This window comes from Protopterus annectens, chromosome 7.part0 (genome assembly GCF_019279795.1).
Source record: "Protopterus annectens isolate FY-2018-M chromosome 7.part0, PAN1.0, whole genome shotgun sequence".
Classification (NCBI taxonomy): Eukaryota; Metazoa; Chordata; order Ceratodontiformes; family Protopteridae; genus Protopterus; species Protopterus annectens.
Window position 1 is genome coordinate 976,266,678 of NC_056739.1, and position 24,954 is coordinate 976,291,631.

A 24,954-nucleotide genomic window follows, 5' to 3' on the forward strand; every position below is an offset into this window, starting at 1 on the left:
CCCACTCTTCCTTGTGAGGTCATCTCTTATGCACAGCCCTCTTCAGGTCACTCCACAGATTTTGTATTGGATTTAGGTCTGGGCTCTGGCTGGGCCATTCCAAAACTTTAATTTTCTTCTGGTGAAGCCATTCTTTTTTTGATTTGGATGTATGCTTGGGGCCATTGCTGTGGTGAAAGGTGAAATTCCTCTTCATCTTTCTAGCAGACACCTGAAGGTTTTGGGCCAAAACTGACTGGTATTTGGAACTGTTCATAATTCCCTGCACCTTGACTAAAGCCCCAGTTCCAGCTAAAGAAAAGCAACCCCAAAGCATGATACTGCCACCACCATGCTTCGCTGTGGGGATGGTTTTCTTCTGGTGATGCAAAATGTTATTTTTGAGCCAAACATACCTTCTGGAATTGTGGCCAAAAAGTTCAACCTTGGTCATATCAGTCCATAACATATTTTCCCACATGCTTTTGGGAGACTTGATGTATTGCTTTGCAAATTTTAGCCAGGCCTGGATGTTGTTCTGTGCAAGTAAAGGCTTCAGTCTTGCAACCCTACCCCATAGCCCAGATATATGGAGAATATGTGAGATTGTTGTCACATGTAGTACACAACCAGTATTTGCTAGAAATTTCTGCAGCTCCTTCAGTGCTGCTGTAGGTCTCTTGGCAGCCTCCCTAACCAGTTTATATCTTGTCTTTTCATCAATTTTGGAGGGACATCCATTTCTTTGTAACGTCGCTGTTGTCCCATATTTTCTCCACTTTTTGATGACTGTCTTCACTGTGTTCCATGGTATATCCAATGCTGTGGAAATTTTTTTGTACCCTTCTCCTGACTGATACCTTTCAACAATGAGACCCCTTTGATGCTTTGTAAGCTCTCTGCAAACCATGGCTTTTGCTGTAGCAGGCAACTGAGTAAATGTCAGGAAAATCCTACTAGGACAGCTGAACTTTATTTGGAGTTAATCAGTCTCTTTAATTGATGGCAGGTGTGTACCCAAGAAGACAATGCTGTAATTAAATCAAAAGGTGCCTCAACATAGTATTGGTTTAAGGGTGTGCACACTTATGCAACCAAATTATTGTACATTTTTTACATTTTCCCCCTAACGGATTTGTTATTTTGCAGTTGAATTGTACAGGTTATAGGTCACATTAAAGGTGGGAAAAGTTTTGAAATAATTTATTGTGGTCTCATTTTTTTATATCACAAAAACCTAGCATTTTAACAGGGGTGTGTAAACTTTTTATATCCACTGTATATACTTATAAAGGTATATAGAGACCATGTAAATATTTATTCCTCCAGAAGCCAAAGGACAGGGGTTGGTATGAGGGGAGATGAGGAAGAATGAAGATCGACAACACAGATGGAACATTATGGTGAGTACATAACTTATTTTTCTGATGTTGTCAATCTTCATTCTTTCTTCAATGAGTGGGACAGCATCCCTAGTTAATTGTATCCAAGGTGGACTCAAGGAAGGATATTCCTGAGCACCATAGAACAAAATTATGCCCTACATCTGGAGACCAGATCCAACTTGTAATAAGCGATAAAGGTATGAGGAGTAGCCCAAGTTACTGCTGCACAAATATCGTCAATAGACATCCTTGACTGAAAACAAGTGGGTGTAACCATGAATCTAGTGGAGTGTGCTTTCAAGGGATGTGTAATAAGAATGTCCAATTTAGCACAAACAAAAGAGATGGAATTTTTCAGACACTTTGACAGGGTAACTTTGGAAACTAGTTTTCCCAATGTTGTTTCAGTGAAGGAGATAAACAGTTGGTCTGCTTTCCTACTTTTTTCTGTTTTATGAAGATAGAATCGCTGTTGTCTACGAACATCCGGTAAATGTAAGATGTATTCTCCTTTGTTGGTAAACTTGGAAAAAAATACTGGTAAATTGATAGCAATATTGATGTTGGACTCACACCACCTTTGGAAGAAAATATGGGTTGGTACATAAAGTCACTCTATCTTTGTGGAAAACTAAGTAAGGTGGTTTAGAAGATAGCACTTGGATCTCAGAAATTCTTCTCGCAAAAGTAATGGCAACCAAGAAAATTGTTTCCATGTAAGATATTTAAGGTCACATGTAGCTGCTGGTTCAAAGGGAGGTTGCGTGGCAGACTGAAGCATTAAATAAGTCCCATGGAGCCATAGGGTCTTTAAAAGGAGGTTTAGAAGGAGTGTCCCTTTTAAGAAGGCCTTGCTCAATTTATGAGAAGCTATGGATGTGCCATTAAATCTTGTATGGTAATTTGAAATTGCTGCTAGCTGTACTTTAATGGCTGAAGTACTGGCACTGTTTTGTAATAGGATCCAAAAATGGGATTGATGGGAGCTGAAAAGGGGTCAATATTATGTTGTAGAGCCCAAAGGGTGAACCTTTTCCATTTACTGGAATATGTTTTCCTTGTTGAGGGTTTATGGACAGATATAAAATTATACTTTGGACAGGTGATGAGAACATAGATTGTCTGGCTACTAAGGGAACTGGAAAAACAAAGCAGTCAGCTTGAGGTTTGGTATATCTGGGTGAGACATGCCCATTGGGTGAGACAGGAGGTCTGGAGTTGGATCTAGGTTTCATGGGGGTTGAACCAAGAGAGGCCATAGCAAGAGGAACCAAATTTGTCGAGGCCAATAGGGGGCAATGAGGATTACTGTGCTCTTCAACCTGGCAGCTTTCTGCAGAAATTTGGGAATCAATGGGGTTGGTGGGAAGGCCTAAAGGAGACCAGATGACCAGCTGTGAAGTACAGCATTCCTCAGCGACTGCCCCTGAGGGGGGAGAATCAGGGCAAAGTTGCTGCACTTGTTTACAGGAGAGGCAAAAAGATTGCAGCATGGCTGGCCTCATTGATGGCAAATCTCAGCTGCCACTTTCTCACTGAGGAACCACTCATATGAAAGAATGCACCTGCTCAATTTGTTTGCAGTCATGCTGGATTTCCCCTGAATGTGCATTGCTAAGAGAAAGAGGTTGGAAGAGATCACCCACTGCCAGAATCTGACAGCTTCTTGACACAGTGGATAAGATTTGGTGTCCCCTTGTTTGTTGATGCACCAGACCACTGACATGTTATCCATTTGAATTGCAATCTTCCCAGAGGGAAGAACATCCTGAAATATTCGAAACGCCAAGAGCACTACTCTCATCTCCAGAACATTTATATGCAAATTATCCCCTTCGCAGGACCAAGTACCCCCAACTGTCTTCCTTAGATAATGCCTCCCCACCCTCTCTGGGAAGCATCTATGGTCACTATGGCTTTGGGCTGTTGTGGGATGAAACGACGGCCATGGCACAGTTGATCAGATTGGATCCACCAACAGAGATATCTTTTGCAAGTGTTGGTGATTGTTATCTGGAATGACACGGAGTGATGGAAGATTGACCACTATGTAGCTAAAACCAATGAAGGTTCTGCATGTAAAACCTGGCCACTGGAACTAAGGTCATCACTGCTGCCATTAGGTTTAAAGTTCAGAAAACTGTGCAGGCTGAGATATGTATTTTCGATAACTTTCTTGACTTGTGACCCTATTATTTGAACTTATTGTGGTGGGAGGGAAGCAATAGCAATGCCTGTGTTGAGCAGTGCTCCAATAAATTCCAATGTCTGAGTTAGTTGAAGTTGTGATTTGCTGTAGTTTATGGTTATTCCCAGGACAGCACAGGTGCAGAGAAGCTGATCTCTTCTGTGAATGAGTTGTTGTCTGGTCGGAATGGTAAAGATCCAGTCATCCAGGTAGGAAAAAAAACAGAATCTTTAGAGCCTGAAGTATGCTGCCACTACTGCCATGCATTTGGTGAACACCCTTGAGGCTGTGGTGAGTCCAAAGGGCAGTATTCTGAATTCGTAGTGACTGGCTCCCAGCCAGAAGCATAGGTACTTCCTGGATCACCTGTTCATTTTTGTGTGATAGTAGGCATCATGAAGATATAGCGACTAAATCCAGTCATCTTTGCCTAGAAAAGGGAGAATGGACTGAACCCTGACCATCTGGAATTTGGTTCGCTGAACAGACTTATTTAGATTTGTGAGATCCAAAATTGGTCTCCAGTCCCGTTTTCTTTGGCACTAAAAATAACTTTGAGTAAGTTCCAGATCATATCTGGTCTTGTGGGACCTCTTGGATGACTCTCTATTCTAGCAGCATTTGAATCTGGATTGCTGCTTGATCCCTCTGATTGGGTGGAACATCAGGGATTTTTCTTGGAATTTGTGGTGGTAAGGAAAACAGTATTATATAACCTCTGGATATAATCCTTTGGACCCAAGTATCTTTTTTTAAGTCTAGCCAGGCTCTCTGGTGCAGGGATAATCATCTCCTGATTACCTCCAGAGGTGGACAGTCGGGGCTCCTTTCAGGAGAGCTGGTAGGGTTTATCAAAGAAAGATTCTTGTGAACCCCAGTTTTGCAGGCTACCTCTGCTAAAAGGGCAATGACCTCCATGTGTGTGATGGAAAGGACCTTGGGACTTTTTGAACCACATCTTCCAAACACTCCACTGATTCCTGGAGTAGGATCTTTGGGGGGGGGGGGTAAAGTCTTTCCATCCTTTTCACAACTGGACAGTGTTTCTTTCACCTTAGGGCCAAAAACAGTAGTTCTATCAAAGGGAGCATTGATGAAATTGGACTTAAATGGCTCCACAAAATCACACAAGTGCATCTAGACATGCCTCCTCATGGAAATGCCTGAACCCGCAGCTCTTGAGGTCCCTTCTGCTATGTTGGAAACTAACTTCATTGAACTATTGCGTATTGCCTGTAGGGTTGCCAGCTGAGAAGTTACTGAATCTTGAACCTCTGTAGAAATGGTTCCTGAGAGAGTATTTGATAACTCCTTGGTCAAATTTCTTTGAACTCTAGTCAAGTGTGCCAAATAGTTCGGCGACTGTAAGGCAAAGGTCACTGAAGCAAAGACACACTTTCCCAGTTTGTCCATCATCCATGAATCCCTGTTAGGGGGGGGGTGGACTTTGGAACTCTCATTGGTTAGTTCCTTCTTAGTGGCCACAGCAATGACCATGGCATCAACTGGAACCCCTTTCCCTCACAACTGTAACCTCAGACAAGACTGTACCTCAGTGCCTGCTCGTGGTTAAACAAGCCGTAAACAGGAACGATCTCAGCAGCTAACGGCAGCTTCAACCTACTAAACAGACTGTCACAAAGTATGGATACACAGTTATCTTCCATAATTAATTGTATTCTTTATTTTTACTTAATCTAGCTGTAGTGAGCACGATATCATGAACCCCAGCATCCTAAGTTCCTGACCTTCTTCTATCTACCCTCTCCATCCCAGACTCTAAACATTTCCCCCTCAAAGAAATTTAAAACTTTGTTTTAGCATAACTTCTACCATCCAAACCCCGCTAGGGAAAAGAAAAGACCGCCCTGTGAAAGAAAATAAAGTTAAGACTATTGTCATTCTTTTTACTTTGGGCAAATATTGCTTATCCTCTAACAGAACTGTACTCACAGATTGTTTAATTTGTGCAATATCCTCTGATGCTGGTGCAGCCCCGCTGCATTTGCCCTCGCTATGCTCGGGCTCATTTCACTCCCCTCCCACCCGGGTCTATATTAGATACTCGAACATTTGAAAGTTCGACTACTATATGGTCAACACCATATGATCAAACTTTCAAAAGTTTAAATAACTAATAAAAAAAATAAACTACACAAAACACCTACCTGAATACTCTAAGCAGAGGGGCAAGTCCCCCCCACATGGGAGGCTGCACTACCCACACTCCTTACTCTTTAAATATACCAACTCCAAGATCGCACTACAGTGCAGAAAAGGGAAATCTTCCCATTCCATGCTGTACGGAGATCTCCGTTGCAACATTCGAACATTCAAAAATCTGATCATATGGTGTCGACCATATGAGATTCGGAATTTTGAATGTTCAAACATTCAATATAGACCCTCCCCACCCACCCCCATATCATTTCTTTTATAGCTAACCACCTGTGTCCTCCCATCCTCAACCCCCTCCCCTTCCATAACCTTTTATCCCTACCCATATTTACTCTTCCCTTTTCCACCATGCTTAGCTCTCTCCTATCTACTCTACTCCTACCTCCACTATTGCTCCTATACACTATTACATCAACTTACATACCTTTATCTCCTCTACATAAAGATCATACCTATCCTCATATATATAATTTCTCTTTCCCACAGCAACCTATAGTTATCTCTGCATCTATCTTCCTCATCAATACCCTACTCCCTAAAATAAAAACACCTTCCTCACACAAACTTCTTCTTCTTTCGGCTTTTTCCCGGTTAGGGGTCGCCACAGCGGATCACCTTGTCCGCACATTGAATGGCAGTGGAGTTTTTTACGGTGTCGAGTTGCCAGCCCGGTGCCCAACCTTCCACAGAAGGCACACTCACACACACACCTATGGCCAATTTTAGAGTGTCCAATCCACCTGCAGCATGTCTTTGGGATGTGGGAGGAAACCGGAGCACCCGGAGGAAACCCACGCGACCACAGGGAGGACATGCAGACTCCGCACAGAAGACACCCCAGCCGAGGATCGAACCGGAGAACCTCTTGCTGTGAGGCAGCAATGCTAACCACTGCACCACCGTGGCCGCCCACCTTCCTCACACTCACTAATATCCAAAAACAAGACACTAAAAGTTAAACCTCATTATTACCCTAATATCCTGCGTATATCAGGAGACATACAACCTAATCCAGGAAAATCCTTTACCCCTACCCCTCACCAAACACTTCTCCAAACACAGGCCACTCATCTACAACAAACAAATTTAATTTTACTCTGTCAATACCTGAAGCATCCTTAAAGTTGGTCAGTTCCATACTTGGATATCAAATCACACCCCAGATGTTATTTCCTTACTGAAACCTGGCTAAAACCCCAAAACCTAGATAAAGACATTCTTCCCCCCGGATATAACATAATCCGCCTAGACTGTCAAAAGAAAAATGGGGGTGGAGTTGCCATTGTCTATTCCAATAGCCTTACTATCTCCCTTCCTATGTATTCTATCCCATCCTTTACTCCTGCTGAAGTACTGGCAGCTAACCTTAAGCTCAATGAATATACTACCATTACCATAGTAGCCATCTGCATTCCACCAGGAGATAACATTCCCCTGCTAGAAAATATTCTCTCATATTTCTCTCAAAACATCCCAATTTAAACTATCCTTCCTGGGGATGTTAATATTAATTAACAATCCCTCAGTAAGCCAAACTCTCCATATCATATCAATTTATATGGATTTACACAACTAATCTCTCAACCAGCCTATACAAACAACTTTCACTCTCCTAGCACCTTAATAGATTGGATACTTATTTCAAATCCCTCCAAATACCACAATCCTGAAACACTTCCTGACTCCCTGAGTGACCACTCAACCATAAAAGGACTCAGGTATTCTCACCATCTCTCTAAACCAACCACACAGAATTATCACCTGCTATAAACTTTCCAAGTTTAACCCAGAAACTTTTAAAACCATCCTCTCTAGAGTAAATTGGAACTTCCTTACCCAGCTTCCACTCAATGAAACAGTCTAAGCTTTTAGCTAAACATTCCTCAACATCTTAAACTCACTAGCCCCACCCTGGAAAGTAAGAGTTAAAGCTGATGTATCCCCTTGGTTATTGAAGACAACTGGGACCCTCATGAAAATCAGAGATAGGCTTGGAAAACATGGTCACTATCAAAACACCCTGCCAACCTGATTAGGTAGAAAGAACTAAGAAATCAGACTAAAAATCTCATAAATAAAGACAAAAATGATTTCTACTACAACCCTCCAATGACTCTAAAATCTGATCCAAAAAAATTCTGGAATGCTATAAACCAAATACTACACCCAGGCAACCCTAAATCACCCAACCCATGCCCTGAAAAGTCACCAGAAAAAATAGCCAACACCTTCAATACCTATTTTATAGACTCTATATCCAAGCTATTCAACCTCAACCCCAACCTCCCAAACATCTTTGCTCCCAACTGCTCAGAACCTTCTCCAGCTTCTAACTCTGTAAGCACTTTTTCCCTAAAACCTGTTCCTACAACCTATATCAAAACCCTTCTAAGTTAAAACCATGCTCTGTATCTGCTGACAACATCCCCTCTTATTTTCTTCAGACAGTAGCTCCCTCTCTTGCTCTGCCTGTTTCTATCATAATAAATCACTTCATCTCTGAATCTAAAGTCCCATCAATCTGGAAACAATTCTACACCCTACCGATTCATAAAAGAGGTAACTCCTCTGAAATCTCTAATTTCAGACTTATTGCTATCCTCTCCCTTCTCTTTAAAGTCTTGGAGAAATGTATACATAAACAAGTTATGCAATATCTCATACAAGAAAATCTACTCCCATGCAGCATGGGTTCAAACCTAAACACAGTACTACCACAGCCCTACTATCCTTCCTCAACACCCAGGAAGTAGACGGTCCAGTCCCAAAAGCCTCTAGTAGAACAGATTCCTTTCGTGTAGGATGTCCAGCTACCTCTCTGTTTCAGGATTTCTAGGATGTCTCCAAAGGGAATATCCTCAGGAGATGACAGTGGGGACCCTTCAACCTCATCAAAATCTGTGACTTTGGTGATGGACTCCTGTGGGGAGTCTAGGTGCTTCTTCTTGCACATCCTCTTCCTGGGCACTTCCTCAGTGGGATGTTCTAGGAAGTCTCGGAAGAGGAAATCAAAATTCCCTGGGAGAGAACCTGAGGTTTCTGTACAGGATGTCCCTGTAGAGAAAGATGCTGAAGCTCCAGATGCTGGGCATCATGGTGGAATACATAGGATCTGAGTGGGAAAGTTCTGTCAGGACTGCCAAGGCAGAGAACTGTCTCTTCACAGCCTTGAAGGCAGAGCTTGAAGGAGCCAGAGAGACTCTGATCTGAGAAACCAGGTTTCTGAATCATCCCCTCTCTCCAATCCATTGGCTCCGCCCTCAAGGAGGAAGCTGGAGCTGAACTGTCCAGTGCCAAGATGCACGAGAAACAGAGATGCCTCCGAAAACTTCAGAGTTGAATGCTGCACACCAGACCCAGCAGGTGGGGTTTGGCTTTGAGAGCTCTTTAGATCCAAAAGGATCAAAGGTTTCAGAGAATATGTCAGATTCAATGATATGGAGCTCCTTTGATCCAAGACGGATGGATCCTGATAACTGGGATCCTTTGACTCTAAGGCAACAGATGGTGTTAGAGGAGGAAATTGCAGGGGGGGTGTGGTGGAAGGTCAGGTAACCTGACCCAGAGGGGTAGGCACAGAGGGAAAACCAATCTGCCCTGTACCGAGAAGATCTTCATCACCAATCTCTCCACATCTTCTTCTGAGAGACTTCTGGAAGAATGAGTAAAGTAAATGGAGGGAGATGCTGACCTCTGCAAAAAAACTGATGGAAGTTTCTTAGGAACTGGATCCACAAATGAAGAATATTTGGTCTGAGGACATTATAGAGTCTCCAAGGGTTCTGTCTGATCCGATGATTTTGTCTTCTGATCTGATTTAGTGCAGGATCCATAATGCTTGATTTTGATGTCTTAGGCTCCAAGGGAGCAGTTAGATCCTGAATTCTCATTTTCGTCTGATGTAGGGTTGAGACTGGATGTTTAGCACTTCTCTTCTGGGAAGAGTCTGAAGAAGATTTGGATGACGTGGAATGCTTCGACTTTGGAGACTGGGATATTGCTTCTCCAAAAGAGGAAGGGATGAGACTTGAATATTAATTGTTTTTTATCTTCTGTTAACACTCATGGATTAAATTCATGGCAAATCTTGTAGTCCTCTTGCAAGTATAATGGACCCAAGCAGTACACACAAACAAGCAGTACCACCACCACTGGTATGAAGACATACAACGAGGTTGTAAGGGAAGGTAGATACTAATGATAGCATCTAACAGTACCAAGTATGAAAAGGATAAAGGGGATTAAAGAGTAGCAGCAGCAAAAGGAAAAGGAGGCAAGGGAATATCAAGGGTATGCAAGAATTTACAACAAAGTCATACGGGCAAGGGAGAAAACAGAAGAAATATTGACCACAATAAACTAAAGATTAAAACCCAAAGACTACTTAATGGAAAGAATTCCAATCAAAAAACTTTACTTATCTAATACAGCTCGAGAGAACATGGTAGACCATTTCTGATAGCTAGAAGCAGCAAATGAGATCTGAGGTAATTGGTTCGGTGCATTGTGGGTAAGGGAGAAGCTCGAGAGATTTGGTGGCTGTGAGCTTTAGCATCGGCTGAGTTGGATACGATGGATTGGATCCGAACCCACTCAGTGAGGAAGGACTGATGATTGACAACATCATATCATATGTTGTGTTCTTCAGTTATTTCTATACCACATTACATTTTGACCAAACATTTAAAAAACAACATTTAGTGAAATGCAGAAGATCACAATTAAGAAAACAGGCAAGGGTTTGTGAAGGTTTAATCACATAGCATAGCTTGTGCTATATAATGCACAGTCCCAAGTTTGGGATCATATAATACAAACTAATTTCTCTGAAAAAATAATCACTTGTTTCTGGTGATAGCAGAATCTTCCACTTCATTTTCTTACTAGCATCCACTAACTCTAACATGTAACAAAACCCATGGCATAATGTTACATAAGCAGTACATACATCCTACACCTACCCTAACTGAATTTGAATTCTAAAGTCCAACCGCAGTTTTCAGTACAACTCCATCCCTATATCAAATTAAAATATTAAAGTTAGTCTATCTCTAATCCCATCTTGTATTAGTAAAAGTAATTTTATGGGTCTAGAATAGTCCTATCTACCCTCTGTATAATGTGGCAATAACCATAGTAGGAAGTGGGTAATTCACGTTTTACCCATGGTGAAGTACATTGTTTAGTGACAACAGTGCAGCCAAAATGACGGCCCATAACCTTGTCTTGATCGACTCCTTTTATGCAATTATGTTATTTTATAAAAGAAATAGTCCAACTGTAATGTCACTGATAATGCAGAGTTCTTTCCCTTTCTATGTCACTACACTGGGGCAAGTCTGCTGGGATGGCTTAGCAATATCCCATGTATGTATACACACAGCTATTAAGCAACACATATGTATTACATCAGGCAAGAGAAGGAGGTAGCACTGTAAACATGGCACTAGAAAAAAAAGTGCAGAGGGAAGTTAACAAGATGGATATGTTTTGTAATTTCTTACTTAAAGTATGAGACTAAAATGAATGAATGTTAGCAGAGGTACAACATCTTGCATTACAAAAGTGTAACATGAGTCTGAATTTGTCATATTAGCAGCAAGGGGGAAAAAAATTAAGTTTGAATGTTTCAGTGTAGTTAAAAATACTGGTGGTACATACTGGATTTTACCCGCTGACCAGAATCAAGATACAACAGGAAGTGAAAACTTGCTATACTATAATTGCAAGTATCTGCCAGGTCCATGGTACACTTCCCTCCACCTTTCTATTCTACTTTTTAAAATTAGAATTAGGTAAGATATGCATAAGGCACCACTCCCACCTAACATATCCACTGTTTGAAATAATAGGCCAGATTCATTAGCACCTACACTAAGTGTGCATAATCTATATTTAAGAACATTCCTACATTAATTATTTGTGCTTTCTAGTCACTCAGGAAGATTACCCTAAGTGTACATGTAGTCTACACTTTGTGGTAACCTTTATGAATCCTCTTGATATTTAAGGCTGCAAGAAAATCAGTAGGAAAACTAAAATTAGTAAATATACTACACTGTACTCTGCAAAGTGCTGCCTGTCACTCAGAATGGTGTACCTTTAGTGTACACTTTGTGTAGGCACTCAAGTCCTGAGGTAAATCTGTTTGTGTCTATTGCTGCTCCGACTCACATAACTCTACCCACTGTTCACAATTAAAAAAATGTTCTTCTACAGAGCAGATCTTGCTTACTGCTTGCTTATCTTATTAACCCAATGTTTAAACTTAGAAAGCATTCATGTCTACAGCTCACCTCCCTATATCTCAAACCTCTGTTTTAATTAAATGTAAACCATTATCCTAGGTGACTTCAACCTGGACTGGTACTCCTGCAAGTCCAACAACCCTTCCAACTTCCTAAATCTCTTCAATTTCACCCAAACCATATCCTGTCCTACCATTTTAGATAAACACTCAAAAAAGCAGTCCACTCTAGATTGGATACTGACTAACAAACCCAACCTAGGTTACTTAGCAGGCTGCCTTCCAGACTGCCTCAGTGATCAAATTGCCAAAATCTGGAACACTTTCCTCAACCTATAGCTAAAAACCCTAGCATTCATGAGTTCAAACACCTCCTTAAGGAACATCTAGCAAAAATAAATCCTAAAGCAGCCAAGATGAAAGCAGGAAACACACCAGCAAAGGTTCCACTGTTTAATAAGACCAGATTTCATCTAGCAAAACACTGGCTCTGCTACTGCCATACTCCTGGCTAGACCACCCACTACTCCCTCCCTACCTCCCTACCTCCCTAAACTAGCTCATGCCCACTGCTACAGTTTATCTGCTGAAGGATAACTTGATCCAACACCCTCTTTCAATTAGATATGTACACACAGATACTGCTTGGTCTGACAACTGTTTTGGATACTGCATTTCCTTATCTTGACAAACTGTATCACACTGTTTTGTTACTATTAATTCAGGCAGTAATTCATCTTAAACTGTACTAATTTTGTTAATTGTTAATTAGTGTTAGACTAGATTACTATATTGGATGTACAATGTACATTGTAAATATTATTAATATTTGTCAATTTGCTTGTTCAGAATTGTTAATTTGTTTCTACTGTGTGTATGCAGCTTTTCTCCCAGGGCTTCATGAAAATGGGCCTTGTGCCCAGTCAGACATTACCAGGTAAACAAATTAAATAAATAAAATCTAAAATAAATAATTAGAAAGTGACTGTGTCTATGGTAGACCTTACGTCCATCATCACTTACAAAAACACGTTACTGCTCATACTACTCCCATTTCCCTTTTAGTGATATGGTAATTGTGCAAATCTGCCATGGATGGAGATTTTTAGTTTCCTAGAGTCAGGTAAGTATACTAAAGTATCAGATAAATAGACTATTCAGAGCCAGTCCAACTACAATTATGCTTCTTGTTCCCTCTGTCCATAAAGGTCTGAGGAGGAGGGGTGAATATACAGATCCCCATCCACTAATTCGGGTTGGATTCAAAGAGAGTTGTGCAGCTATTTTGTTTAATATGGCGAGGGAACTTATTCCTTAGGTCAGGGACGCTTAGAGAGGGGTATGTATCCTGCCAAAGGGTTCGTTTAATACATTTATAGATATTATGGATTACACACACACACACACACGTGTGTGTGAATAAAAATATATATATATATATATATATATATATATATATATATATATATTATACAATGTACATTTACATCCCAGAATAGGTATTAATAGTGCAAAATGTTTTATGAACATGTAAAAGTTCAAATATGACAGTCATTTGCAGCCTTGTAAGCTATGCAGAGGTAACTAACTATGTAGGTAAGAGGTGTTCTTGTTTCACAAAGAAAACAATATTGCATTTTCTTTTTTGTACTCTGCTTAAAACCATGATGTTGACACCAGGAGTCTGTGTGGGAGAAGCCCTTATGGAGGATATTGATGCCATCTTGTGCACTGATGACAGATCCAAGCTTGCAATCAACAGTAAACTTAGTGAACTAGAGATCCCTGACATTAGCTTGGGTATCAATGAAGTATATGCTGAAAAGGAATGGCCCAGAAACAGAAACATTTAGGATGCCAATGGTGTCTTGTCTTTTTGAAGAGAACGTCCTGCTACCCTGATTGTGTGGGACCTATCTGAAAGCCAGTACAGCCTCCAATAACTTATGAAAGAGATAACATTTAATTAGGTCTGTTTTTCAGTAATGTCAGAGTCTGGGACAAGGTCAAAAGCCTCAACTAAATCCAGGTAGGCGGTGTCCTCCAATTTGTCATCATCCAGTACTTCAGTGGCTTTTTCAAAGAAATTTAACAAATCAAGTAGGCAGAACTTACCTTTCACAAAACCATATTGGATATTACTGTGGACATCTATTCTGCAAATATCATTGTTTATGTTATCCATAATGATACTGTGTACTATTTTACAAATTATTGGTAAGGTTAAATGGTCTATAGTTCTCCTTGTCAGTGAAAGGGCTGCCCCTGTGGAGCCAGAAAACATTAGCTGTCCTCCAGGCATTGAGCATATACCCAGTAGAGAAACTTTGACTAAATAGGTTTAATATAGAATCAGTGAAACAGTCTTTTATACTGCCAAGAAGACAGTCTGGACAGAAGGAGACAGTGTTTCTGGTTTTGGAAAGAGTTTTTAAGACTTGTTCTGTAGTAAACATAAGTGGTAGTATTAAATGAATTGAGTTAGGGCAGGGCAGGACAGGAGAGGACAGAAGGGATGGGAGAGATGTTTGAAATTGTAGTTCCACCATGGGGGGGATTGCTTCTAAATTTGGCATTGCACTTAAAGCAGAAGGAGATACATGATTTGATGCAGGAGTTTAGGTGGGAGTAAAAATCAGTGGTAGAAGTGGTTATATTAGCTGGGGGATTTCCATGAGGTACAGAGATTTTAAATCTCCTAAGGTCATCAGAGAGAGAGTACTTGAAGACTAGCCCTGGAGAAATCACTAAAGACAGCAGGTTTAGAGTACATATTCGGTAGGGTCCTGATTGAAAAAAGTCCAGCATGCTGGTGCGATTTGACCAGTGACTGGGCATCTATGGGAGTAAAGCACACTGGTGCAATATTTGTAAGAAAAAGGACAAGTAGATTTGAAAACCTAGTAGGACAGGGTACTGTCTGATCTAGAAAGTTATTGTTGATGATGGCTAGGAACCACTGTGCATATTTGTTATTTGTGGTGCATGTTTTTCAGTTTATGTATGGTCAGTTGAAATCTCCCAGAATTAATGTTTTATTTTCAATAGTTAAAGACCCCAGTTTCTTAAGGTAGGTGTTGTGGGGTGAGGCAGACTTGTAAGTGGTTGTACTACTAGCAACAATATGATAGATGGACATTGTCCTGCAGGGTTAGCCATGAGGTTATCAGACTGTAAATCAATATGGATAAGCCCCCACTGGAGATGCAACTACCATCCCCAAAGAGTGTGAAAGAGTGATAGGCATTAAACTTGGTAAAGAAGTGTTGTCTCTGTACTGGAACCATAGTTCTGTATGTATACAAGTGTGTGTGTGCATTTTCAATGACCAGGAAAGCCTCCAGGGTAGACATTCTTTTCTTAAAGCTTCTAACTTCAGCAATGCCACACTAAGATTAGCCTGTCAGGGATATGTTAGGCAGTTATGTGTAGAAGATTGATTCTGACTAAAAATGGCAGTACAGGGAATGTCTTGACCAATATGTGGAAGCCTTATTGGAAAAAATGATAGCCATCCCTTGTGGTACAGACATAATTATCTATCATTACTCTCTACCTGACACGCACTAGATTCCTTAGAATGACAATAACTACTGAGCTATTTGTGGAAGTCAATTATTTTTTGTTTGTACTGTGGTATCATTTGTGGTGATGACAAGGTAATGTTCAACTATATTCTTTTCAGGCCTAGAAACATACACAGAGAACTCAACTATGTCTCTGTTCATATATTCCAGGATGCATTATTAAAGTCATTTACTCCCACGGGAGAAATAAGTAGATCATATGCATACTTAGGTAAAGGGATCTTGGTGTCCAGGTGCTGGCACCAGAGAAACAACTTACTGTCACTCTGTCTTTGCTCAGCCGAGTGATGTATCAGTTTGCTTAACTATACAGTCACCTATGACTAGGATATTATTGTGTTTGGTAGCATGCTCAAGTAGCCATAAGAAATTAGAAATACATCTTAGGTAACCCTTGTTTGTGATGCCATCTGGAAGTGCTGAGAGTACTGTTTCAGTTGCAGGTGTTGTGAGTGTAGCAGATGACAAGTGAGTGTTGCTGTGGTTTATGTGTCTTAATGCACTGCCTAGGAGAATTATGAGGTTTAGGATTAGATTTTGTTAGAACCTCAGCATTTGTGGACAGTGTTAGTGCTGCCCTCTGGTGGTGCATGAGCATATGGTAGGCTATGACAACAGTTTAAATAGGTATCTATACCTCTCACAAATAGACTTATTAGGTGGTAACAATGGACTGTCAGTGAATGTAAGGTAACTGGGCTGGCAACAGATGATTTAAAGGTAGCCTGTGAGCTCATGAAACTAGATGGGTTGGGATTCAGTAGAAATGGGTACTATCCCAGCATTACTATTAATCTAATGGGGAGGGGGTTAATTATAGTGGTTCAGAGTACACTGCCAACCTAGGTACAGTAAAATAAACAAATCAATGCATCTTACTTGCTTGACATGGCCAGGCAAAATCCTTATATAATGACAATATAAGGATAATGAGTAGGAGTACACAGTAGGGGGTGTCACACAACAGAAGATGAGTGCCAGATCAGGTTCTAATAAAGACTAAACAGTGTGTGTGGGGGGTCATATAACACTAGTTGACTTTTTCTTACTTTAAAATAGGAAGACAAAGTCAAAACAGGTTCTAATAACAAAGGTCTGATTTATTAAACAAGACACATTACTACTTCATTAAAATGTAAGCTAGCAATCAAGCTGTGAAAACTTTATTTCAGGTTCATATAAAGATGCATTGATAGGACAGAAAGCAAACTTTTGGCCCGTGGGTAAATGTACAATTACGTTTACATACAAATCACCAAATACTTTTCTTAGTCGCTACACCATTTGTTATACTTTACTCACTGAGTGTATCACACTTGCAGTACTTATTTATCAACGTATTAGTTAATTGTATCTGTTAAAAGAGTAAGTGACCTGCTCTGCAGACCCTTTTTATCCCCAATCTGGATCTAAAAGTCAGAGACAACCAAAATATCATAACAAAGAATACAAAACTGAGCTTGCAATAAACAAGTACTTAGCCCATATAAGTTACATACATTTTAGTTATATACATACCCTGAAATAATACAGTTAAAGGGGAGAGCCATGGACATTATGAGCAAAATATACATGCAAAGTAGATTTTTGCCACAAAGTTCTGAATGAGAAGACAGTGCTAGCTGCAGTGTGCAACAAAGGATAGTCTTGCCAGGATTAGCTGTCCTTTATGATTATAGGTACACATATACATGAAGCATAATGGTATATGTTACTTACGCGGGATCTCTACACCATTTATATGTATTCTTCTTGAGCATATGATCTCTTACTTTTTGTCTGAACTGATCTACATTGTCAATTTGTCTAATATTATCTGGGGTATTATTCCAACAGGTTGTTGCCACTTTGCTAGAAGCTCTTTCAGTGATGGTAAGTTTGAAAGTGGTGTTAATTAATTAAATTCCTTCAAAAAATTCCTTCCTTAAAAAGTGTAAAACTGTTCCATGAGAGCAAGCTTATATTGCAGACATGGCAGTACCTACCACTGAATAATTTAAATGAAAGTGTGTTTAGGAATAGAGATGCTCTTGTTATGTGAAGTCATTTGTATTTACTTAGCACGATGCAGTGATGTTTAGTTCTACTGTCCAGCTGAGTGAATCTCAGTATTTTGTTTTCTCTTGTCTGTAGTGCAGAAGTATTCTGAAGACAGAAAAGAGAGAGAAAAAGAACAGTGTAGTAAAAGGAAGTCCATATTCAATCCTATTGAGGGCAGTTGCTATTATGGCATTTAATGTAAGAAGACTAGACGTCTGTATGCAATTTTAAGCTGTATCAGTACTTTGCTAACTGCTAGCTGTATGTGTTATGTGCGTATGCTAAATGATAAAAAATGGCTTACAGTGACTCCTAGGTATTTATGGGTAGTGGTAAATGGCAGTGGTATATTAGTGGAGTCTGTGATAATGATATTAAAAGCATTTTAATATATTTTCAGGTTCCAAACATCATTATCTATGTTTATGATGTATTAATAACTAGCCTGTTAGCTAACCAGTTCCAGAGGTTGCACAGAATCCAGTAATAAGCTTTTGATAATGACATTTCCATCTGGGACAGGCAGCATATGTAATGACGATATCATGTGCATAAGGGATGCAGTTAAGTTGTTCAATATCTTATGATAGATCATTCAAAAATAATGAGAATAAAAGAGGGCCTAGCAGAGAACCCTGAGAGACCCCAGAGGTTAGCATGGCAGTTTCTGTTTGATGTTTCGCTCCTTTTATTCTTAATGTTTTGCCAGTGAAGTAGCGTTTAACCGGAGTTTAACCAGAGTGCTAACTTTCCTAAGATTTTCTGCCATGCAGAAGTTTAATTCTGACTGAATAATTTTTCCCACAGCCAGATAGACTCCTCCACTTTTGTTGATAAGACATCAGCTGTGTAAAAGGGTAATCTGCTAGTACCATCTTCAGGTCTTTCTTGTTCAAGTCTGATCTCACACTCACTATAAGATACCTGGAGCACAACCAGCTCAGGTTTGTCCCCAGGCTGTGTCATGGTATGTATATATGTGTGTGTGTATATATATATATATATGGATAACTACCTGGGGCAAAAGAAGAATAAGGGAGGGAAGGGTATTTATGGTAGTGCCTAACACAACTGTACTATTTTCTTCATAGTCCATTGTTGCATTAATAATTCTTGAGGGTATTCTGAGAGCTAAAGGGAGCTGGGAGGTTGGCCAGTAACTAATCCAGGGAAAATTAGCCTCCTGGAGGATGTACTGAACATAGCCCCTAGACTGTAATATCTGACAAAGATGTAGAAGTTGTTCCAAGTTGTGATTTCTAGCATGTTCTGGATTGAAACCCTCCGAGAAAAGTTGTAGTAGCAGCAGCTCTAGTAGAATGTGTTCCTATACTGTCTGACACAGTTTCATCAGAAGCACAGTGTAACAGTGTGATGGTATTCACTCTAACATTAAATGTTTGAATAGTTGAATCATTGCTGTAAGACATTTACAATATGTTTGGGATATGGTTAAGGAGTAATAAGAATTATTTAGAGGTGCTGACAAAGGTTAAAGTATTGCAGAATAAGGGGATTCTCACTGAGCAAGAAGAGGTGCAATTGCAGAGTGCTAAAGAGAAAATAAAGGAGTATCTGGATAATATGTATGAGTTTAGAATGCTGTTAAGCAACTGTTTTTGATAATAACTCCAGACCATAAAAACTCTTAGCAGATCATCTTAGACATCAGAAAGCAGAAAGGGCTGTTGCCAAACTTAGGGAGAAAAATAACTTGAGATCCTAAAGAGGTACTAGAAATATTTCAGAATTTTTTATGAAAACTTCTATAAAGTAGAGGAATGTGGAAATGAAGAAAATGTACAAATGGGAATATGTACAAATGGGATAAGGTACAGGCAGACATCAGTCTTATGACCAAACCTGAACAGCAACTGAATGTTTAAAGGTTCATAGTTATATGCTAGGCTAATGACCACTAGGGCCTTAATAAGCCTAGCAGTGTAATCCAACCCTATTAAGTCCGTATGTATCATGGGTGTCTATTAGGAGTATGTTATTTAGGAAGTTCCTAGAGGTTGTGGGGGGTGTCAGGGGGGCAAATGTTTATGACCTATAAGAGAGCCAGCAGTAAAGGGGTGAGGAAGCCCATGCTATCTTCCTTTCTGCAGCTGGTACCTCGGAGCAGCTGTGGACCAGACACAAAATTTTCATTCCTATTTTAAAGCCTAAAGATCTAAGGAGTATTCTTTACCAGCATCCAAGTGCAAACGAGATTTGATTACTACTGCAGAACATTCACAGCATGAATTTAAAAATACCAAGTGGGGATCTTGTGTAGACAAAGGCAGCTGATAAAAAACATGCCTGTGGAACTGCAGTGTAAGATCTGATCTATCCTACACTGGACATCTGGCCTGTAATGCTTGGAAAATATGTATATAGAAGAACAAGTGGCAGCTACACAAATACATTTTTTTTTGAGGAGGACAAGAGTGCTAACAGTTGACCTACTTGTCCTGACTTTCTCATTATTTATTTTCTATAATAGAAGTTAAAAGAGTTGGCCAGCCTATTGGAAAACATTTGCTTAGTAACTAGCCATCCTTCCTTGCCTAGCAAGAGGCAAACAATGAATGGATCAGTTTGTCTAAGGCCATGGTTTTCAATCATATTACATGAGGAACTCTGTACCTTTTACCTGAATTGACTATATTTTTACAAATCATTTGTTACCTAAATATGCTTGTTTTAATTATATAAGGACCAGGAATTTGAAGAACTTACTTTGTTACAAGGAGTAAAACAATATGATACTGACTAGACACAGTCAGAAATTAGCTACATTCCCTTGTCGCAGATGCAATTTCTGTAAATACATCCAGACCAACAATCTATTTATGCATCCTGTATCTTCTAGAAGGTATAGTAATAGAATATACGCCGATTGTAACTCACAGAATGTTACATATTTAGCTTGGTGTCAACACTGTATATCTTTTTATGTGGGTAAAACAAATCACAAGTTAAAGGACTGTATATATACCCATTTATCTGATATCAAAAGAGATATAATGACTAATGCTTTATACAAACATATAGTGGAAAAGGGTTCTCGGCATTATTTTAAATATGGTGTTACAGGTTGTTCTGAGTGTAACAGACATGGAGACATAGTTACTCGCACAGAATATAGTGAGTATAATTGAAGTAATTTGTTAAGTGCCGCCACCCATCCTGGATTAAATAGTTTGTAACATTTCGACTTAATGTATGCTTAAATTTGGTTTTATTGAATTCAGATTATGTGCACCATTCAATGAAATATTTTATTTTGCCAATGAGAATGTAAGATTTTAGTCATGTGATTTTTTTGACACATTAAAAGTGCTTTATTTGATTTTATTCACCGGATAAAGCTAGTTAAGGAAAGCTCTGTTAGCTTGTATCTTTTGGATTAAAGTTATATATTTTATGCTTGGTTTCTTCCATTTGTTGTCTCGAGTGAGTTCTGTTTTTTTATATTTATACAAAGAATAATGAATAAATAATGAATATATTCTCTTTATTTTTGCAGATATGTGCTTTCACTTCAGGTTGTGATCACTGACTGCATTAATCTAAGCCATGTCATCATTCTATTTTAGGAGTGAAACATTACATCGCTGATGTATTAATGATCATGTGCAAAGAAATTAGGGAAGTATGTTTACATTAAAGATTTGCTAGCAAAAAAACTTTAAAAGAGCCAGAAAGAGACAGCACTACAAAGACATAAAGTGCAGGAAGAACATCTATTAATGTCTGTCTCAGTCAACACATTCAAGCAGTACATTTCTAATGTCACTGGAGCCAAGTTTTAATTACTTAACTGATTAATTGGTAGAAAATGCAAGGAATTAGTTAATGACAAAATAATTAATTACATTAATAGTTTGGCAAAAAAGTAAATGCTTTTTATAATAGCTTACCAATTTGTAGTCCTCTCTCCAACACCTTTTGCAAATAAAAAAAGGTGGAGTTTGTGACGTCCCCTCCTCTTTGCCAGTAATCAAGGAGCCTGAATCCTCACAACTGACACCAGTGAGGGTAACCAATTTTACTTGAGTGAAATTAATACTAATACAAATGGTAGTGTTTCATAGGTTCATAGGTTGGTACTAGGCTATCAGCCCTAGGGTCTATACAAGCCTAGCCATAACAATTCCCTGGCTATTTCTTCCCACACTACTTCCCTGGACCCCTGTCTAGCAGGGCAACTGATGTGATCCCAGGGGTGAATTTCCTTTCTCCCATCCAATCGTCAAGGTTTCTTTTGAAGAGGGCCAGAGAGGCACTCTGCTTGACATGTATGGGCAATCTATTCCAGAGTCTGGAGAGTCTCTGGGTCAGAAACTTATCCCTCCAGCATGCTTTGTTTATTATGATGGCAAGCTTTAGAGCCCTGGAGCGTGTGGCTCTGAGGGATTGGGATTTCTTTAAGTGTAGCATGTCCAACAGCTCTGGGTTTGACATGGCCTTTTTGTCTCTGGATGTGTTGAGACCTGTCAGATGCAATCTTTATGCCCTAAATTACGTAATGCAATTTCAGAATATTTTTCTAAAATGTTAGCTGGGGCTGAGATTAACCTCTTCTCTTCCTCTGTTAACATATATACATTTCCTCAGTTACAACAGTACAGTCTGAAATAAATACATATTTCTTTTCTGTCCAGCAGGACCCACTGTTGGTACATTTTAGCACAAGCAGCTTTACAAATACATTTTCAACACAAGCACCTGCACAAATAAGTTTGATATAAAAATGACATATAATTCTTTGCAAACTCCAGCTAATTATGCTGGCATATGTTACACATTCACTGCCCTACTTCTCCTGGCATAGCTGGGAATACAAAATGAAATAGAACACAGTTACGTAAAACCACCAGAATTTATTGCAGCAAAGCTTTCGGGTTTCCCCTTCCTTAGCACTGAGGAAGGGGAACACGAAAGCTTTGCTGCAATAAATTCCGGTGGTTTTACGTAACTGTGTTCTATTTCGTTTTTGATATTTGGACTTTGTGTATTGAACTCAGTGCACCACAGTGTTTCTCTTTATTGGTTGGATAGCTGGCAATACCTCACATCATCACAGAGTTGATGAGAATTCACTTACTCAATATTTTCCTTTAATCAGCCTCTATACACTCTCATCATCATCAAAGTGATGCAAATGTCTCCATTAAGAGAATGCCACTGCAAGCATTTGTGCTGCATTTCCACATCTTGACACTTTTAAAAGTTATATTTTTTGGTTATCAAAACCAGTATACAAACATGAACATCCCATATGAACACTTCATGCCTGCAATCTTGTAATCAGTTTGTAGTTAGCTTTTTTAACTGCTGAAGTTAATTTACACACTATCTTATTTGATCATGTGCAAAAACATGCTGGTAGAAAGTGTTACATATAAATGGTCACATCATCTTTCTTGCATTCACATATACTTAACTAAGGTATGCATTTTTATAAATATTTTGGCACTAAAAATAACTGAAAAGTGCAGTAAAGGCATGGAAGAGAAGCACAAACACCTGACATTGTCCTGATTTAGTCTTTATATCTAAACAGAAGGTACTGGCATCATTGATAGGGCAAACCTTAATAATTTAATTGATTAATTGGTAAACAATTGCATGGAATTAGTTAACTACCAAGCTGCTAATCAAATAAACAGTTTGGTAGAAAACTGCTTTACAGTTGTTTAGCAACACGTGTAGTCCCCTCTACCAACACCTTTTGCAAAATGTTACAAAAAAAAGAAAGAAAAAACAACAGGATTTCTGGTCATTCGTGCAAACAGCAGCTGTTTACCATGAACTCCATCAAATTCATCATCAATGTGATGCAACCATCCCCATGTAGGTAATGGCAGGTATTCAAGTACTTACAAGTTTTGCTTATACTACTCATGCAAAGTTGTAATATATAAAAGGCTCAAGCCTTAGTTGGGTATTTATTTGAGTACCTAGGAACTGGGGGACAGAACAGTTGCTGGAACACATCATTTTCCATTTCTCTTCAATAATTTTGAAGTTTCTGGAAAAGGTTTCTCAGCAAGACTGTCTTTTTTTCTAAGGATTAGGGAACATGGATAATCTGACTGTCATTAATTAGACAACTCTGGATAACTAGTCTGTCTTCAGTAACCAGGTGCATGTAAAACCATTTCCAAATACAACTTTTAAATGTTTTTGACTGCATTTTTTTTTATTGTAGAGACAGATAGGAAAAGGCCCATTGTTCAGTAGAGATTCAAAAGCAAAACAGCAAAACACCAGGTCGTCATCCAAAGGTCATAGTTTAGTTACATCTTGATATATTTTGTATTGACATATTCTTTTACACATTACTTCATTGCAACAGTCATTGTCAGCAGTGTGTCAGTACTTCACTTACCATTTAAAACACTGTCTAATAAGTCAGCATAGCATAACAAATTCAGATTAAATGTAATGTAATAATCCACGGTACAATGGACCATGCAGACCACTCTATATTATCAGACCAGTTAAGTACTTGGCCCACTTTGCAGAGAAATTACATGTTATCATTGAGCTTGGCTAGAAGAAACAGCCCAGCATTCTTAATGTAATGTTATACTGATGGCTTGTCTGTGTCAAAAGTATGGAGAGTTATGATAGGACAGAGACTGAGTGATTATATGAATCTATATGCCAGGCACTTGTTTTGGTCCTAATAGTAGTTGCAAATAATAACAAAGAGTAGAGCGACTTTCTTACCACCAAAGTATGAGCCATCTGAGAGCTTTGTTTCCTTGTTTCCTTTTGTGAGTACACTAACAACTCCATGCTGTATAAAGTACATTTTCTTTCCAACAGTACCCTCTCGAATGATATAATCTCCTGGTTGAAATACCTCAAACCTTAATTTTGTTAACATGGATGTTACAAAATTTGGGTCTGCATTGGCAAATAATGGCATGGATGCCACCAGTTTTCGACAATTGAAATTGATGATTTCCTACAGGAAAAGAGAATAAAAAAGAAGAATTTTTGTTAAATTCAACATTTCCATACTAATTTTAGTTAATTTTACCCATTACTTTATACATCATTAATTAAACAAAAACATTTAAAAAGAGTACTTAGATATATGACAACATTTAATTTAAGCAAATAAAAACTAACATTTCTTATTTGAGGTCACATTCTGCTTGTATTGTACTAAAAACACTTGGGACTTTGTGCATGGAAAATTAGAAGCTGAATACACAATGCAAAATTTTTAAACATGGAGAATTGCTGCCAAGCAAGCTGTTCGTGTGTGTGTGTGTGTGTGTGTGTGTGTGTAATGTCCAGTTAGGGATGGCAGGTTGTTTCACTTTCATGCTCAAACACTGT

At 39.1% G+C, this 24,954-nt stretch overlaps 1 protein-coding gene across 2 annotated transcripts in view; it reads right to left on the reverse strand.

The window, feature by feature from the left end:
* Window positions 1-24,954, reverse strand: part of HCN4 (hyperpolarization activated cyclic nucleotide gated potassium channel 4) — a 2,820,592-nt gene that overhangs the window by 561,753 nt on the left and 2,233,885 nt on the right. For both annotated transcript variants that reach the window (XM_044077556.1, XM_044077558.1), the window contains exon 6: window positions 24,334-24,574. In XM_044077556.1, coding sequence (XP_043933491.1) covers window positions 24,334-24,574 — 241 coding nt within the window. The remainder of the gene's footprint in view (window positions 1-24,333; window positions 24,575-24,954) is intronic.